Genomic DNA, 20,185 nt, shown 5'->3' with positions numbered 1-20,185 from the left:
GGGTGTATGAGTTAGTGAGTGGGTCATTGATTGATTGTCGTTGAAAGGGCATATAAATGAGTGAATTAGTGAGCAGGTGAGTAAGCAGGTGAATTGTTGAACAACCAATGATATATTATCTATATTAATATCTAGACTGTACTTCTTTGTACTTCTCAGAGCCAAGTGGTGTCAATAACAGCACTTTTATTTCAAATTCTTTTGCTAAATTCATTCATTTGTACACAAAATTCCATTTTTTTCCATTTCCAAGGACAATAGATGTTATCTATCTGTCTTATTTTCTAGATAGCATGCACTCATAACTTTAACTAAATTTAATTCAATTTTGCAGACTTCACTGCAACATCATCACCACAGTAAACATTCTATGCTCAAACAGCACGGAAACGTTTCGCTTCGCCTCTGATAACTGAATCACACAGTTTCGACATAAACTTCAGTGCTGATGTATGACACCATCACGATTGTCTTACCCATTCCGTTCTCACGGGTGTTCGAGAGGGAGCCCCAGTCCCAGCACTTTGAGGGGCAGTGGTGGCTCCGGGCTATTGGTGACAGGGTTGTGGGTTCGATACCCGGGCTCAGCAAGCTGACACTGTTGGGCCCTTGAGCAAGGCCCTTCACCCTCTCTCTCCTCCCTGGGTGCTGGAGTTGGCTGCCCACTGTTCTGGGTGTGTATGCTCACTGTCAAATGCATAGGACATATTCCAATGTGTAAGAGTCCACAGTTTTAAGATGGAATATCAGCCTCATGCTGCAAGATAAGGCTAACAAGGCAAACGTTGTGTTGTTTATATCTATAAAATGAGAAATATACATGTTTTAGATGTTGGCAGGGCCATGGCAAGTTGGCCCCACTTAGCTGCAGTAAGCAAACATGCCCACTTAGCTGCCTAGGGGAGATGCAGTCTTAGGTAAGCTGAGGTCGGGCCTCCTGGCTTGTAATATTATGATTTGAGAGACCCCCCCCCCCCCACCAATGCAGCCTGTGGTACCCCATCAGATCCACTAACCTATGATGTCATATCCACATTTACAGATGTTAAACACAGCCTGCTTAGAGCACAGATCACTCTTCCTCTTTAATCTGCCCTGTCGACGACAATTACCCCACATTGTTCCCTTGAGTGAACAATAATACTGGTTCAGTGGAAATGAAGAGACGACCAGGCTGAATTGATTATCATCGTAGAGCGTAGAGCTGTCAGTGAAGAGCCTGAAATGTAGGACAACAGAGATCTGACAGTCAAGCGTTTGGGTCGGGTGGCCCATGGTAGGTTGGCAGGTTGCCCCCATTTAGCTACAGTAACAGCCTCTACTCTCCTACAATGGCTTTACACCAGATGTCGGGACATTGCTGTGAGGAGTTGCTGATTGCATTTATCCTTTGTGGGAGCATCAGGATAATTCTGGACCTCTCAAAAACTCATCCCAAAGGTAGTGGATGAAGCTCCACTGCTCCACAGCCCCATATTGGGAGGCTTTATACCCCTATAGCTCACAATTGGCATTGGGCTAAGTGACCTTACCATGGCTGCTCCAGGGTGTCCCATGCTACCACAGCATTAGCAGTGTGCGGACCGCTGGCCTTGCCCAGCATCGCCACCACGGCATTAGCATTGCTACTATGGCGACCACTGGCCTCATCCAGCATTGCCACTGTTGCATTAGCTTCACTACCGAGCTGAGCCAAGTGCTGTTGGCATCGCTATTGTGATGACTGCCATCCTCAGCCAGCATGGCTGAGCGTAGCGACCCCCGACCTCGTCCAGCATCACTGCAATGGCATTAGTCACAAGCCACGTTCATGAGGTTCTAGGCCCTTCTAGGACTTCTAGATGGTCTACATCTTAATGCTCTGGAGACTTAAGTCCTCCAGGTCACAGGAAGTGCTACATGAAACCTAACAGAGGTCTTTTTATACCACAGAACCTTTTTTACAATAAATAGAAGAGATTTTGGTCCCAAACCCCCATTGCTGAATGCCATTGACCATTCTATGCAGCCAATGGCAGTCTGGCAAAACTAGGCTTGCCTGGATATTCCTGTTCAGCACTATATATGAAACCCCTGTTGCCTATAGTGTACTGTATGTATCTTCTAAATATACAGCACTACACAGTACCCTGATCTTATATGACATCCCAGTCCAGTTCTCATACCTGTTGGATCTCTGTTCTGCAGCCTGACCTTTCAGCCAGCCACTGCCCTTGGATTTTCCCATCTGACAGTGGGGGGCTGCATGTGTTGCATGTCTTTATCCTTATTTGAGGTCTCTCTTCACGCCAGAAATCCCCTGGTGAGTGTTTTCCGCCTGCATGGCGAGGTCATGAGCCTGTTTTAAATTGAGCTCGCAAGCACTCAAGGTCCGACCTGTAAGTATCCGACAGACCAATAGGGAACAAACAGTCCTTAGGGCTGGGATTGTTTACACCAGTCTGCATTTTCCTTCATGGACACTGAGGGATTTTTCCGTGTGTGAGATGTTTTGGTCAATTTTGCCATTGTAGTTTATAGGGAATGACAGTGGGTCTTACTTTTTAAGCTGTTACAATGGCCATCCTAAAGTCCTGCCCTCAGCCCTGTTGATAAAGCATGGACTGAACCAGGAAACCGGCTAATTTTAGTGAACTTGACCAATTCAGTCAAATAACCAACCGGAATGCTACCAGAAGCTTGTTGATGGCTACCAACGGTGTGTCTTCCTTACACACATTAGTGAAAGAATGGGTGGTTCTAAAGGGCTCCCTGAACTCCAGCAGGGTTCTGTAATAGGACGTATAGTATTTGGTGGGCCGGTACACAAACATTGCCTCTGTGGGTCCTGGAAGAGCTGTGGGAACACTGGTATACCCCAAATATTCCAACAGCCTTGGAACAAAATCCTGAGGATGGATTTGCCTCTTCTGATCACACTTCTGTGTTGCCTGATGTTGGACTATTTCGGTTAATATTAGGAGGCTCTCTACGGGCCCTGAGTGGTCCAGTGGAATGAGGCGCTGTGACCAGAGAATTGCCGGTCATACTGCTAGCCATCATCAGCCGGGGATCCAAGAAAGCACAGTTGGCCTTGCTCTCCCCAGGGTGGGTAGACGGCCCTTTCCCCCCACATTATCGTTACATGTGAAAGAGGGAGGGTTGGGTAATTGGTCTGTGGGTGACCTGGACCATATTCTGTCCTCTCTAAGTAAGCTGGGTATTTACTTAGAAATATCTGTTATACGCTTCAAGCTGCCTGCAGTTAATCATCTGCTGCCAAAACGCACCAGTGTTAGCTTGATGATAACACTACAGGCAAATCCCTATTGGCAGGCTAATGGAAGCTAGCATTATCTTAGCAGGGTAACAGTCTTTGCGTGTGTTAAACAGCGCTGTGGAATTTCATGCTTGTCAGCTCATGGAGTGACTGCATTTGTATTTGGTATTCTAAAGAAGGCCACACCCCCATCCTGCTCCCTCCTCCTGATGCAGCCAGTGAGAGCAGTGGTCATTAGCATGATCACTCTGATGGTGTGACATGTCTTTCTGTGCACAACAGAGTGAGAGAGTGTAACAGTGTACAGCTCTCTCTCTCTCTCTCTCTCTGCTGCAGTGTTCCTGTGCTCAGGGTTCAGGGCTGGACGCTGAGTGTTGAGCTCAGTCTCAGTCTCTCTGAACTAAACACCTCTGACAGCTTCACTCCTCACACTGCTGACGGGCTTCTCTCACCATCACCAGCTCTCAACTGTCTATCTATCTATCTATCTATCTATCTATCTATCTGTCTGTCTGTCTGTCTGTCTGACTGTCTGTCTGACTGTCTGTCTGTCTGTCTTATTATCTGTCTCTGTTTCATTAGCTGTCTGTCTGTCTGTCTGTCTGTCTGTCTATCTATCTATATGACTGTCTTATTATCTGTCTATCTGTCTGTCTGTCTGTCTTATTATCTGTTTCATTAACTGTCTGTCTGACTATCTATCTATCTATCTATCTATCTATCTATCTCTATGACTGTCTTATTATCTGTCTGTCTGTCTGTCTGTCTTATCTGTCTCTGTTTCATTAACTGTCTGTCTGTCTGTCTGTCTGACTGTCTGTCTGTTTGTCTATCTATCTATCTATCTATCTATATGACTGTCTTATTATATGTCTGTCTGTCTTATCTGTCTCTGTTTCATTAACTGTCTGTCTGTCTGTCTGACTATCTATCTATCTATCTATCTATCTATCTATCTATAAGACTGTCTTATTATCTGTCTGTCTGTCTGTCTTATCTGTCTCTGTTTCATTAGCTGTCTGTCTGTCTGACTATCTGTCTGTCTGTCTATCTATCTGTCTGTCTGTCTGTTTATCTATCTATCTATCTATCTATCTATATGTCTGTCTTATTATCTGTCTCTGTTTCATTAACTGTCTATCTGTCTGTCTGACTATCTATCCATCTATCTATCTGTTGATCTGTGTCCGTGTGTCTGTCTGTCTGTCTGTGTCTATCGAGCTGTCTGTCTTTTTGTCTGTCTGTCTCTCTATCTTTTGTTCTGTCTATCTATCTATATATCTGTCTCATTATCTAGCTGTCTGTCTGTCTGTCTGTCTCTCTCTCTCTCTCTCTCTCTCTGGTTTTACATCTCTTTATTTTCTCAATTCAAGCTCTTGCCAAATCAAATATACAGACTGATTAATATTCATGTGCTAATATTCATAAAGAATGAGGTAATAATACATGAATGAAATCAGTGATGGAACTAATTAACACATCTATGTTGGGTTAATACAGCATTGTTTGATACTCTGTTCTCTGAGGGTGTGACGAGGCTGTACATATGTAGTGAACACACTGGTGCAGTCTGATTGATGTGTTTTGGTGGTCACTCTGAGGTGTGTGTGTGTGTGGGACAGAGGGTGTAGTGGGTGCTGTTGTAAAAGTGTTGCATCTCTTTGGTGTGTATGTCAGGTGCTCTGTTTCTGGGTGTGTGCGGTCCCTGAGGTACGCTGTGTGGTGGTCTGCCTGTGGGTGGGACTGGGAAAGGTGGGCAAGAGAGAGAGAGAGAGAGAAATTAAACTCGCCCAGGCAGGCTGCAAAATTCCAGATGAAGATTTCCGTGGGATTTGTGTTCGTAAAGATGATTAATGACATCACTGCTTTAAAAACATACAGGTTTGATTATACTCTCTCTCTCTCTCTCTCGCTCGCTCGCTCGCTCTCTCTCTGTAATGAGTAGGTTGGGATGATGGGCGTCGCTTACTGGTGGAGTTGAAAAGTGGGTCAGCGTTTCTTTTCTTTTCTCAGGTAGTGTTTTCTCTCTTTTGGGAGAGGGGGCGAGCGAGAGTCTTCTTCATATTCAGCAGTGACAGGTGACTGACACAATGACAGCTAATTGGTTGAACCAGGGGAACGGCGTAGAGGAGAAAAAATAGCTGGAGCTCTCTCACTCGCTCGCTCTCTTGCTGTCTCTCTTTTTCTCTCCCTGTCACTCTCTCTTTTTATCACTCTCTCTCTCTTCATTTTTCCCTCTTTCCCCCTCTCTTTCCCTCTCTCTACAGCTTCCCCTTCTCTTATTTGGTCCTCTCTCTCCCCTCTTTACTCTTTTTGCTTCTATGTCTCTCTATTTGTTTGTCTGTAATCTATGTATACTCTCTCTCTCTCTCTCTCTTTCCCCTTTTCTCTCTTTCTCTCTCTCTCTCTCTCTCTCCCCCTCTCTCTTTCCCCTCTCTCACCCCTTTTCTCGCTCTCCCTTTCTCTCTCTCTCTCTCTCTCTCTCTCTCTCTCTCTCTCTCTCTCTCTCCTTTTTGCTCTTTCTTCTCTTTGCTTTTGTCTCTCTACCTCTTTTTCTTTATCTATGTATTATCTCTCTCTCTTTGCTGTTTCTCTCTTTGTCTCACTCACTTTACAGTCTCTCTGTCATTGTCTCCTTGTCCCTTTCTCTCTCTCTTTCTCTCTCTCTCTCTCTCTCTCTCTCTCTCTGCAGTTATTTTAGGACATCTGCCCTGTTGTTTCAGAAATTGCACTTCCGTCTCTGTGGAGAGTTCACGCTGAGGCTACTCTGGAAGTTCTCAGTTCAATTTTTGTTATTTATTTGTTTATTTATTTGTTTATTTATTTATTTATTTTCCAGCAGATATTTCTGGTTGTGACGCTGACGTGTGCGACTGCAGATGGATGTGTTTTGCTTCTACTGTCTGTTTTTTTCAGCAGCTGTGAGATGTGAAAAATACTATTGACATTCTGGTTACTGCAGTCTCTCTCTCTCTCTCTCTCTCTCTCTCTCTCTCTCTCTCTCTATCCCTATCTCTCTCTCTCTCTCTCTCTCTCTCTTTAAAATAAGCAACACCTTCACTGTGGTGAGAACAGTCTTCTGGCGCTTCCCTGACAGCTGTGTTTTCACCAGACTGTAGTGGAGCCTCGTTTCTCCTATTGTGTTTTTATTACCATTCTCACTACATCCTCACTACATCCTCACTACGTCCTCACTACGTCCTCCCTACATCCTCACTACGTCCTCACTACGTCCTCCCTACATCCTCACTACATCCTCACTACCCCCTCACTGCGTCCTCACTACATCCTCACTACATCCTCACTACGTCCTCACTACGTCCTCCCTACATCCTCACTACGTCCTCACTACGTCCTCCCTACATCCTCACTACATCCTCACTACCCCCTCACTGCGTCCTCACTACATCCTCACTACATTCTCACTACACCCTCACTGCATCCTCACTACGTCCTCCCTACATCCTCACTGCATCCTCACTACGTCCTCACTACATCCTCACTGCATCCTCACTACGTCCTCACTACCTCCTCACTACGTCCTCACTACATCCTCACTACATCCTCACTATGTCCTCACTGCGTTCTCGCTACATCCTCACTGCGTCCTCACTACGTCCTCACTACATCCTCACTACGTCCTCACTACATCCTCACTGCATCCTCACTGCATCCTCACTACGTCCTCACTGCATCCTCACTGCATCCTCACTACGTCCTCACTGCATCCTCACTGCATCCTCACTACGTCCTCACTACATCCTCACTACATCCTCACTGTGTCCTCACTGCATCCTCACTGCATCCTCACTACACCCTCACTACATCCTCACTATACCCTCACTACATCCTCACTACGTCCTCACTACATCCTCACTACATACTAATTGCATCCTCACTATGTCCTCACTACATCCTAATTACATCCTCACTACATACTAATTGCATTCTCACTACATCCTCACTATGTCCTAATTTCATCCTCACTACGTCCTAATTACATCCTCACTACGTCATCACTACATCCTAATTACATTCTCACTACATACTAATTGCATCCTGACTACATCCTCACTACATCCTAATTACATCCTCACTACATCCTCACTACATCCTAATTATATCCTCACTACAACCTCACTACAACATAATTACATTGCATTACATTACAATTACGTTACATACTCACTTCATCCTCACTACATACTCACTACATCCTAATTACATCCTCACTACATCCCCACTACATTCTAATCACATTTCATTACATTACAATTACATTACATACTCACTTCATCCTGACTACATCCTGACTACATCCTGACTACATCCTCACTACATCATAATTTATGCTGGAGCTCATACGCTGCGGCTCTGATTGTCAGTTTCTGAATGATGAGTTACACTCAGACACAGAGGTCTTCATCTCCGACGAGGAGAGTAAAGTAGAAGCACACTTCAGCCAACCCGCTGGGCAGGAGGGCAAACCAGATATTTTTCACTCCTCATTGCTTTAAAGTATACATAAGTATAAGATTAAGATACATACAGTGGCATGCAAAAGTTTGAGCACCCATGGTCAAAATATCTGTTAACGTTAGGCCTGCACTTAACGATTACATTTTTGATTTAGCGATTTATCAAGCGATTATTTATTATAGTTGATTAATCTAAAAACATTTTTTTTAGATTACTCTAATGTAAGTGTGTTAGGAATTAAAATAATTTCTCCAAAATAATCAAATATAATGAATAAAATAATAATATATATAATAAAATAATAGCAATAAAAAAAACAATATTTTATTTATTTTCTTAAACACATAGTATGCATTTAAGGGAACTTTACAGGCAAATCTCTGTAAAATTCAAGTCGCTTCCCGGAGGAACACTGAAGCAGGTAGTTTCAACATTTAGTTTAGTAATATATATTACTTTATATAATATATATTACTCTGTAGTTACTATGGTATTGGTACATGGTTGCTAATTGCTTGCTAAAGAATTACAGGTGGTTACTATAGTTTTGCTAATTGGTTGTTATGGCATCCCAGGTGGATGCTATGGTGTTGCTAGGTGATTCCAATGGTCTTGCTAAGTGTTTAATCTGTTGTTGCTATGGTATTGGTACATGGTTGCTAATTGCTTGCTTTAGAATTACAGGTGGTTGCTATAGTTTTGCTAAATGGTCGCTATGGTATCCCAGTGGTTGCAGTGGTCTTGATTAGTTGTTACTAGGTAGTGGCTATGATATCTCAATTGGTTGATATGGTCTTAGTGGTTACTAGGTAATTGCTATGATGTTGCTTAGCGCTTGCTAGGCGATTTCTAAGTACTTTATATGGTAAAGTACTTTACCCACAGGTGGGTGCTGTGGCTTTGCTAAGTGGTGGCTAGGTGGTAACTACAGTCTAAAAGGTGGTTGCTAGGTGTTTGCTATGTATGCCAGGTAGTTGCTATAGTGTTGCTAAGTGCCTGCTATCGTATTGCTAGGTGTTTGCTAAGGTTTTGCCAGAGAGTGGCTAGGTTGTTGCTATAATGTTGCTAGATGGTTGCTATGGTATCCTAGTTGGTTATATATTGTCTTGCTTAGTAGTTACTAGGTAGTCGCTATCATGTTGCTAGGTGCTTGCTAGGCAGTTGCTAGGTGGTCGCTGTAATTTCCCAGGTAGTTGCTATGATTCTAAGTTTCTAAGTTTCTAAGTACTTGCTATGGTATCACAGGTGGTTTCTACAGTTTTGCTAAGTGATGGCTTGGTGGTTGCTATGATTTGGTTAGGTGGTTGCTATGGTGTTGCTAGGTGTTTGCTATGGTATCCCAGGTGGTTGCTAAGGTATTGCTTAGTGGTTACTATGTAGTTGCTATTGTGTTGCGTAAGTGCCCCCAATGCTTTTCAAATCCTCACAGCAACTTTCCTCAAAATCTAGAAGAAAGCCTTGGTCTTCTCTGGACAGTAGAGACAGTTACTCCAACAAAAGCAGGATCAGCTCTTTTTAACACCCTTGATTTCAGAAGAACCGATAAATGAGCAGGCGTCCCAATACTTTTGTCCTCAAAGTGTGCATAAACAGTATGGCGAAGTGAGAACTCTGCACTTCTAATACATGCAGCAAATTTGCACATTTCTTTTCTAGGCTCTGTAGTCTGATTACTGAGGGCGTGTTCGGAGCAGGACCTGTCAGCAGTTCTCCTCAGAGAGCTCCAGAGTGATGTGATGTGCGGCAGAACAGAACAGATGTAGCATCAGCCAGTCTGCACGTCACACAGCTAATCCAGCATGACGCTGAGACCCACTCAGGGTGTAGAACATCGCCACTGGATCTCACACTGTTTCAGGGATGGAGGAGTGCACTGATGGAGCGGGGTGGACAGGTCTTGACTGACGGTTATCCTCACAACGTTTGAGCATATTGAGGCGAGGTGGTGCGCGTGCGGCATACATGACTGATCACTGAGCCCATATGCAGTCGATCAGCCGGGACCTGGTGCTGCTAGGCTAATGTTGCTAACAGACACTGGACTCCTGTAAATAAATAACCACCCTTAATCTTAATTACGTGGCCGTGGCGCCCCCCTGAGTAAAAGAGGCGTGGCCACCGTGAACCGGTATGCAGTCTTTCAGCAGCTCAGCCTCCCTAACAGGCCCCACATGGTCATGTTGGCTGTGGCAGCACCTTTGACACCTGATTTTGTGGTCCAGAATAAATACGGTGGGTATGAAAGTACCCTTAGTGTGCACATCCTGCCCCTTCCAGTCGTTCCGGTCCATCTCTTCCTTCCCAGATTGCATTAGTCTTACACCCATTACTCCTTCATTACTCTTTCATCTGCTTTAAATGGCTGTTTAGCCGAGTGCCCTGCTGGACGGAGGATGAGCAGATGAATATTTATCTGGATGCAGCAGGGGTTCCGGGCTGCGGGTTTTAACTCCGACCACTGCCACTGCCTAAACAGAGCCTCGGTCTGGAGAAAGCAGCCAGGCAGGACAAACCTGCAGATGGGCTCAGATCTATCGGAATATGCTCTTCATGCACCAGGGCTTTCTAAAGGAAGAGCGCTGGTCAGGAATGGTCAGACAAATTGGGCATGAAGAGACAGATGGGCTGCTCTCTGCCTTTGGACTCCTACACTATACTAATAAAGTGAACCTACACTCTTTAAAATCTAGGTGCTACGAACGGTCCTTTGTGGAACCAAAGGTGGATCTTCTATGGCTCCAGGGATTTGAACCACCGATCCTCGGATCATAGTGGCAGCAGGTTCTTTAAGAACCTTTAAAGAACATCCGCGTCTTTAATCTCTTAACACAAATGGTTCCTTGTGGAACCAATCATAGTTCTTCTATGCTGTTGCTGAAGGAAGCATCAAGAGTTTGGGTGTGTGGGTTGGATACACTATATGGACAAAAGTATTGGGACACACCTCTTAATCACTGACGTCAGGTGTCTGATTCAGTCCTATTACCACAGGTGTATAAAATCTAGCCTCTAGTCCTGCAGTCTGCCTTTAGTGAAAGAACAGGAGGTTCTGAAGAGCTCACTGAACTCCAGCGTCCCATCCCATTCTAAACCCACTGGACTTTAATATGGAGCTGGTCCCCCTTTGCTCTAAGCTCTAACAGCAGAGCGTTGGAGGCTTTTCTGCACTCTGCTCTGAGGAGCTCAGCACTCTGCCCCGACCCCGCTCTGTAACTTTACGTGGGCTGAGCTGCTCTCTGTGGTTCCTCCTAAACTCTTCCACTGTTCAATAATAATACCACTCACAGCTGATGGAGGAAGAGCAAGGAGGGAGAGGGAGGAGGGAAATTTCACCAGCTGACTTGCTGTTGTTGTTGTTTCAGCAGTGTCTCCTATTACATACAGAACCTCGCTGGAGTTCAGTGAGCTCTTCAGAACCTCCCACTCTTTCACTAAAGGCAGACTGCATGGCTAGGGGCTTGATTTTATACATCTGTGGTAATGGAGCTGAATCAGACACTTGACTTCAGTGATTAAGAGGTGTGTCCCAATACTTTTGTCCATAAAGTATATCCAACCCACACATCCACACTCTTGATGGTTCTTTCAGCGACAGCATAGAAGAACTATAATTGGTTCCACAAGGAACCATTTGTGTTAAGAGATTAAAGACGTGGATGTTCTTGAAAGGTTCTTAAAGAACCTGCTGCCACTATGATCCGAGGATCGGTGGTTCAAATCCCTGGAGCCTGAGAGATGGCACTTAATCCCTATACTCCCTCCTAGTGTTGGGGGCCTTGCTAGAAGTGGGGGACTGGGTAATTGGCCTTCCAAATTGGGTAGAAAATAAGGTAACGAAAGAGAGAGAAAATGGTTGCTGCTGCTTGCCTACCCACTGGTTCATGCTCTCTACCAGTCTGAATATTCTTCAGACTCTCTCTCCAAGATCTCTAGGAGAACTAGTGGCACTGCTCAAAGAACCCTTTATAGCACCAATATTTTTGAGGTGGCACCTCCTGGGCCTTGCTGCCATTAACCCAAGTGCGTCTAGAAATCCAGATTAGCAGAACAAAGTATGGGTGGAGTAAAGAATGATCAATACCTGATAAACCTGAATCGAGCCTAAGAAATATTAATGAAATTTGTCAAATTCAGTCAGTCCAGCTTGATTAATGTGACACAGTTAGGTTGTAAAAATGCTGGGCCAGGTCTGGGAGATGAGGCCCACTGCTGCAGTTCATAAAAATTTGATTACTTAAGGTCTGAATAGCTGAATGATGGTGCAGAGCCTTTTACTGTTGTTTGGTCTGTTGATCTTTTCATACGCACCTCAAGCATAACCCCTCTAAATCTTAATTACTTAGCCGTGGCGCACCCCATGGGAAAAGAGGCGTGGCCACCGTGACCCGGTAGGCAGCTAGGGTCTAACCACTTCTTGTACACACATGTACCTTGCCCTCAGCTCAGCCCTCATGCTCACCGTGGTCGCTTACTTACTCGGGTGAGTGGATCCTTTCATGCCGAGGCCTCGGGCTCTCGGGGACAAAACTTTCTGGATTCCACTTGGGCCACCCAAACAGGCCCCACATGGTCATGTTAGCTGGGCAGGCACCTTTGACACCTGATTTTGTGGTCCGAAATAAATAAGGTGGGTATGAAAGTACCCATGGGCCAGGTCTGGGAGATGTGGCCCCCTGCTGCAGTTCATAAAAATGTGATTACTGGAGGTCAGAATAGCTGAATGATGGTGCAGAACCTGGTCTGCTGATCTTTTCATATGCAGCTCAAGCATTGCTGGGGCAGCCAGACGCAGTGTAAACACACGAGTGCAGGTTCTGATATGATAAAATCACATAGCAGAGCACTTAGTAATTCTATGCAACACGGCTAATTATTGGTCCTCACTGCTTGACGAATGATTAATGTGGGTTTGTCAGCTTAATAATTGGGCTTCGCAGTTTGACGAAAATTGATTGTGCATTTGTCAGTCTTCGCGAACGGCCATAATTACCCAGAATGCTCAAAGAACACTTACCGGGAACATCTGAGATGGGTCAATGTGCACACGGCACGGTGGCGGACAGTTCTGTAATTTATTGTTCATTTACTGCGGTTGTTCGTGCTGTTCTAACAAGCAGTGCTGTGATGTTCCATTTACGCTCTGAAATGGGTGCTGCTGGAGTGTGTGATTAACCCTTGAGGGACTGGAATATCCGTTCACTAGATTGTCACTGTCATCATGCCAAAAGGTGTCTCCAATTTTTGCCATTTTCCACTTTTTGACATAATGCGAGTCTGACAGCTGTGCTTTAGATTGTATTAGAATTTCATGAAGAACGGACCAATAGAAACGCTCCAAAATGGACTTGGCCTGAAATCTTTTCACATTGACCTCCATAGGTTTTAACAGTGTGAGAGTGACATGTACTGTAGTTGCAGTCTCTAGTGTCCCTAATGTGGGCAAAAGTAATGGGACACCTACATGAGTTGTTATGATATCCCATTCTAAACCCACTGGACTTTAATATGGAGCTGGTCCCCCTTTCCTCTAAGCTCTGACAGCAGAGCGTTGGAGGCTTTTCTGCACTCTGCTCTGAGGAGCTCAGCACTCGGCCCTGACCCCGCTCTGTAACTTTACGTGGTGGCTGAGCTGCTCTCTGTGAGCTGTTCCTCCTAAACGCTTCCACTGTTCAATAATAATAAAACCACTCACAGCTGATGGAGGAAGATCTAGGAGGGAAGGTCTAAATTTCACCAGCTGGCTTGTTGTTGTTGGTGCAGCGGTGTCTCCTATTACATACAGAACCACGCTGGAGTTCAGTGAGCTCTTCAGAACCTCCCGTTCTTTCACTGATGTGTAGAAGAAAGGCCGACTGCAAGGCTAGAGGCTTGAAACACACAGAGATGGGCAGACCATTGATTTTGGGGCTGATACTGATCACTAATCATCTTTCCTTTATCTTCATCTTTTCCTTTAGTTATCCTGCTAACTAAGCTAATGCCAACCAGCTTCTCTCTCCTGATTCGGAGCAGTTTAACACTAGTAATGGTCAGATTTGACGGTTTAACATTTATTGAATGCAGGATGGGATTGTACAGAATTGTGCCTCTGTAATATTTTTAGATGGTATAAAAAATAAATAAATAAGTGGATACCGTCCAAGCGTAGTATATCTGGTAATAATTAGGACTTTAAACGGTTAATTATTCACTGTGTTTGAGGCAGTGAACCGACTGTGCTGCTCTGACAGCTGCTGCCTTCCTTTTAGGAGCCTGAAAGCAGCGCATTTTAAATGAGAAATGAGACAAATTAGATATTGCTCCCATTGTGGGAGCTTGATTTTATACACCTCTGTCAAAGGGACTGAATGAAACACATACTTCTACAATTAAGAGATGTGTCCCAATACTTTTGTCCATATAGTGTATAGTGTTTTTTTTTCAGCGATGGCATAGAACAACTATTTTTGGAAAAGATCGAATGAAGAAGTGGACGTTCTTTAAAGGTTCTTTACCAGTTTAAATGTTCTTCAGACTTTCTCTTAGGTCTCTTTTTATAAAAATGGTTCTCCATGGAGCTAGCGACATTGCTCGAAGAACCCTGTATAGGGTAAGTCCAGTGTGTTTGAGGCAGTGAACCGACTCCGCTGCTCTGACAGCTGCTGCTTTCCCTTTAAGAGCCTGAAAGCAGCACATGTTGAAGGAGAAACGAGACAAATCAGATAGATATTGCTCCCATTGCGGAAGCTGGATTTTCTTGTCCTGTATCAATAAGACTGAATGAAACACCTAAATTCTACAATTAAAATACTAATCCATATAGTGTATCATCTCAGTGTCCACCCCACACATCCACACTCTTAAAAAATAAAGGTGCTACATAGCGTTCTTTCAGGGATGCCATAGAATAACTGTTTTTGTTTCCATAAATAACCATTGTGATTTGATTTGATGATTTTTGGAAAAGAGAACCTTTGAAAAGATCGAATGAAGAAGAAGTGGATGTTCCTTAGGCAGTGAACCGACTGCGCTGCTCTGACAGCTGCTGCGCTCCCTTTAAGAGCCTGAAAGCAGCGCATGTCGAAGGAGAAACGAGACAAATCAGATATTGCCTTTTTTTGTTTTTCCAATGCATATGAAATGAGTGGTATGGCAGACTGAGGGCCCCCGTGATGGTATCTGATGTGCCGAATTATGTCAAAATAAATCAAGTTAGCGCAGGCATCTGCTGCAGAGTGCACACGGCCCATTTTAATAATCAAACATCCAATTGGTCATAAGCAGAGGCCTGAAGGGACAGCTGATTGTTTTCCTTGTTTTGTCTCCAAGGACTGCTCTTCTGCCTCTGTTTTTTATCACCCACAGAGCACACACACACACATACTCACACACACACACACACACAGCCGCGAACATGCTGGCGCACGCCAAACTGACATGGCAATATGTGTCAGAGTGTGATGAAGTGTGTGAGGTGATGGATTCCTCCTCCGCTTTGCCTGTCAAACACACTGAATGCATTTTAGAGTTCATCCTTGCCGTATGGCCCCGACACTCAGCTCCAAACACACAGACAAACACACACACACACACACACAAACCACCTTCCGTTTCAATGCATATGATTTAGAAATGCTTTCCGCTGCAGCGCACACTCTGCGGCAGGTGGCTGTGTGTGTGTGTTGTGGAGAGAGTGTCTGGTCTGGGTCCACATGCAGTGAGGTGTGTGTCAGCGTATATGTGTGTGTGTGTGTGTGTGTGTGTGTGTGTGTGTGTTTGAGTGACATGCCGTGTGTGTTCTCAGTAAAAGAGAGGTGCTGTCAAAGCAAGGGAAGTGAACGACCCGGGACAGTGGAGCTGAGATAATGAACACTGCTCTACTTTAGAAAGAGAAAGAGAAAGAGAGAGAGAGAGAGAGAGAGAGAGAGAGAGAGAGAGAGAGAGAGAGAGAGAGCAGGGATGATAAAGAGAAAGCAGAGATAGACAAGTTAGCGAGAGGTGACCTAGAGAGACAGGCAAAGAGAGTAAAAAGGAGAAAGAGTGAAGAGGCTTTGAGTGGTCCAGTGGACTTAGTGGTGCTGCCACCATGATCCGAGGATCACTGGTTCGAATCCCTGGAGTCTGAGAGATGGCACTTTATCCCCATACTCCCTCCTAGTGTTGGGGGCCTTGTTAGAAGTGGGGGACTGGGTAATTGGGTAGAAAATAAGGTAAAGAAATAGAGAGAAAAAGGGTGCTGCTGCCTGCCTACCCACTGGTTCATGCTCTCTCATGGTGCAAACCCTCCAATATTTGTCAAGATCCTCCTAACCCTTTTGTTTGAGGGTGGAAATACCTCTCAAACCATGCAGCTACAGTTAATGTTAATGTACATTAATACACACACATTTACTCATTTAGCAAGACCAATAATTCTCCTTTACATCATCTCTTTTCAACCTACAACTCAGGCCTACCTGAAACCCCCAAGCCACAACATCCTAACAACAATGGACCACCTGTGTGTCCCTAGTGTCCTCTGTCTTAAAAAACAAAATATGGTCCCCCCTCATGGGTGAGTCTGCATGAGACTGTGGACGGCATGGCATTGGTGAAGCCAACAGGCTTCTGCATTCTGCATTCGGTTCGTTGAGATGCCTCTTGTTCACATTGTGTTCATACTTTAAACGAACCACACCAGATTGTTCGGAAACAGTCTGGACCGCCCAATCCACCAACATTGGACAACTAGGTGTGTCCAATTAAAAGTGAGACAGGCAGAGAGAGAAAGCTGTCCATCACTGCTGGAGCAGTCTCTGAAGCTGAAGCTGGACTCGTCACGCCATAGTTGCTCCAAATTCTTCTCTCACAGATTAAAACTCTGAGAGTGATGTGTGTGTGTGTGTGTGAGAGTGCTGTATTTGAGCAGGGTGTGTTTGTGAACAGTGTGTGTCAGACAAATAAGCCAAACTCACACCACTCCACACCCCTCAGAGCTGCTGCAGGAGTGTGTGCAGTGGAGTGGAGGCGACAGAGAGTTTTGGGCTGTAAAGTTGTTTTTCCCTGTGATGGGGGATGTTTTAACTTCTTTACCTCTCTCGCTCACTCTCTCTCTCTCTCTCTCTCTCTTTCTCTCTCTCTCTATCTTTCTCTCTCTGCAGGTGAAGATAATAGCCTGGCTCTGAAGGGGAAAGTGACGGTGGAGGACATCTTCAAGAAAGACTTCAGAGTTCATGACCCTGACGCTAAATGGATCAGCGGTGAGTACTGCTGTTGTCCGGGAGGCGTTTGGTGGAAGGCTGCAATCAGGGATTTTGGCTTCGATGTGGAAAGACGCGGCGCTGACTCTTCTGAAACAAACAGACGGGGTGAAGAGACCCCTGATTGTTTCTGAAATTCACAGAGCTGAACTCAAACTGCAGAGAGGCCGAGGAAACTCCTGTAGTCTGAAGTAGGAGGTTCTGGAGTCGGATTCACAAAAGCTTCTCTAAGAAATTGCTCCACTTAGCCATCACCAACCCTCTTCTTAAGGAATCGCAGTAGTATTTAGAGTTCTAAATCAGTGCTGAATGATGGTAAATCAGGTAAATAATGCTGCTGATAGGATTAATAATGGGATTAGGTGCTTAAAACCTCTGCACAGTACTGTAGATGCATAGTAATGGCACAGTAGTGGGCCGGTCCTCACCGGTACACCGGTACACAGCTTCCCGAAGTCTAATAAATGTCTGCTGGATTTCACCAGTACTGCTCAAAATCAGAATCTCTTTATTTCGCCAAGTACTTGGTGTGAGCAACACAAGTATGACATGTAACAGTCAGTCAAACTGTTAACAAGTATTACACTAAGAGATAAAATACACAAAGAAATAATTAGAATAAAAATACTAAGAAGTACTAAAAAAAAAGAAAAAGAAAAAATATATTAAGTACAGATATAATCATATAAACATTTACAGAAAATGAACATCTGTGCAGCTGTGCAATTAATCATAGTGCAAATGTTATGCATGCTCTCCTTTCCATGTGGAATGGGTGGTCCTAAAAGTGAGTCAGGCTTACCTCAGCATACCCTTCACCAATCACAGAGCTAACATTGCTCCACCCTCTCTTCAGGTCTGAGCAACCTGGAGAGCTAATGCTAAACCTGTAGAGCTAAAGCTCGTCCCTCGGGGTGCCAAGATGGACAGTAGGTACTCTCACGTACTGAGTGTTCAAATACTCAAAATCTTCTGCACTTCATCTAATTAACCCAGATTAATTACATTATTAGTAATGAAACACTATTAGTTCTTCAAACACTGACAATAGTCTTGATATGCTTGGAAAATCAAATTGTGTATCATGATACACAATAAAATCCTGATACAATAAAATATTGTCATATTGCCGAGCCCTAGTTATAGGTGTATATCTGGTTGTATGATTGTGTTATTTTATTTTTATTATTATTGTTGTTGTTGTTGTTATCATTATTGAAAACTGTGTGAAACGCAGTGTTACTGACGTGAAGCACCACTAATACATCTTATTCTTACTAATTCTTACACTCTTTGCTAATAACTCTTCTTGTGCACATCACATCAAAACAAAACAGCGTCTTTAGGGGAGATGTGCCATCCCCAACCCTCACAAGTCTTTACTTCACTGAGGCAGCTACACTAATGACTGCAGCCCTAATAGTGTATAGCTAGTGTTGAAACCCTGTGTGTAGTAGTGTGGTAGTGTGCAGTTTGGGACGCAGCCCAGCTAAACTACAGTGTCAGGCAGAAGAAGCTGGCAGATATAGACAGCATGGCGTTGGTGGAGCGAGCATTGGGACAGGGTCGGTACTAGATTTTGTGGGCAGGAGTGACCCTGTGACCCCGTGCATGTGCACAACTCTGTGGTTTACATGACTTTGATTCGTATTGTATTCATACTTCAAACGAACCGCTCTGATAGGGCGATCACACCAGGGCTCGTTTAACTGAGCCAAAGCTGACAAGCAGACCACTGCTGCCACTGTTGGGCCCTTGAGCAAGGCCCTTCACCCTCTCTGCTCCTCAGGCACTGGAGTTGGCTGCCCACCGCTCTGTGTGTGTGTGTGTGTGTGTGTGCTTACTGCCCCTAGTTCATTAGTGTGTGTGTGTGTGTGTGTGTGTGTGTGTGTGTGTGTTCAGTACCACAGATGGGTCAAATGCAGAGGGCACATTTCTCTGTACATAGTATTAAAAATGCAGTATTCCCCACATCACTCTACTATGTGTGCATGTGCTGTATGTGTGTATAGTAGTGCCTCTGTGAGGGTGTATCTCCTTGATGAAAATATTACCCGTTATTAAAAGCAGCCGTTGCCCTTGGTTTCCATGTTCAGGTTCTGCGAAAGAGATGAAACGGGATTCACACAGAGGCTCATCAGTGAGGCTAATACGCCCTTGCTGGGTCCTAATGGTGATATTCAGCAGAATGAAAGCTGAGCTGTGTGGGATTGACGCGATCCTCTCTGTCTGACTGCGCTGAGCTGCCCAAACGATCCGGCCCCGCTCACAGGTGTTTAACAGCCAAAAGATCAATCGAGTGCTTTGATTTGACTCCAGCTCCACGGCCCTGTCTCCTCCAATCAAGCTGCTTGTTCTTGATCTTTAGAAAGCACAGATGGGATTGGGCTCCTGGGGAGAGGTTTTCCACCCCAGCTGAGCCAGAGGCCAATTCCCCAGACAGAGCCAAGGCAGAGGAAGCAGTCTCCGATCAGCAGCCCAGGGCCCAGCCGACACAGTGCACAGGGGCTGGTAATGAACCTGGGTGATAGAGCTGATGTGAAAAACCACCTATCTCTATTTTGGCATTTTTCACTTTTTGATATAATGTGAATCTGGATGTTTGACTTTATATTATATTGTCTCAGAATTAAATGGACCAATAAAAATGCTTCAAAATGACTTGGAATAAACTCTTTATACTTTGACTTCCATTGAAAGTTCAGAAGGGTTTTTCCATCTCCTGGAAAGTTGATATTTTAGAGATGCAAGGCTTTGATCTGACAGCGACAATATGTTATGGATTTAGGAATTTGGGGAGGGGGGGCTCTTGGATGCATCCTGATGCGGAGGTGGGCGGTTCTGAATCTATTTGCAAATATTAATAAAAATCGCTTTTCTAAATCTTAATTGATAATTGATAGAGGTCGAACTCTTGCGTGAGGAGTGTCTGTGATCTGCCTCGCATCTATAATTGGTGGAGTTCATCTATTTTTTGTGTAAAATTGACCAATGGACATCCAGAAACTGGTCTGGTCTGTGTTTATATACTATCATATTCAGACACTGTTTTTGTGAAGCCGAGACTCTGAAACCCGTTTCAAGCACCAAAACAATTCGTCCACACGAGTAAAAAGATTGTTTTTACAAGAAATATGAAACATTTCTAAAATCTGACTTCAATTTTTCAGATTTTGGGTTGGAGTATCTCTTCACACAGTCGCATGGGGTCTCATTATAGAGAGAGCAG

At 44.5% G+C, this 20,185-nt stretch overlaps 1 protein-coding gene across 5 annotated transcripts in view; it reads left to right on the top strand.

The window, feature by feature from the left end:
• dpp6a (dipeptidyl-peptidase 6a) overlaps window positions 1–20,185 on the top strand; it is a 461,345-nt gene that overhangs the window by 327,883 nt on the left and 113,277 nt on the right. For all 5 annotated transcript variants that reach the window (XM_072679277.1, XM_072679276.1, XM_072679278.1 and 2 more), the window contains one exon: window positions 16,858–16,956. In XM_072679277.1, coding sequence (XP_072535378.1) covers window positions 16,858–16,956 — 99 coding nt within the window. The remainder of the gene's footprint in view (window positions 1–16,857; window positions 16,957–20,185) is intronic.

The sequence above is a fragment of the Salminus brasiliensis genome, chromosome 5, assembly GCF_030463535.1.
Source record: "Salminus brasiliensis chromosome 5, fSalBra1.hap2, whole genome shotgun sequence".
Classification (NCBI taxonomy): domain Eukaryota; kingdom Metazoa; phylum Chordata; class Actinopteri; order Characiformes; family Bryconidae; genus Salminus; species Salminus brasiliensis.
Note: the sequence above shows the minus strand (reverse complement) of the source record. Positions and strands in the feature narration are given on the sequence as shown.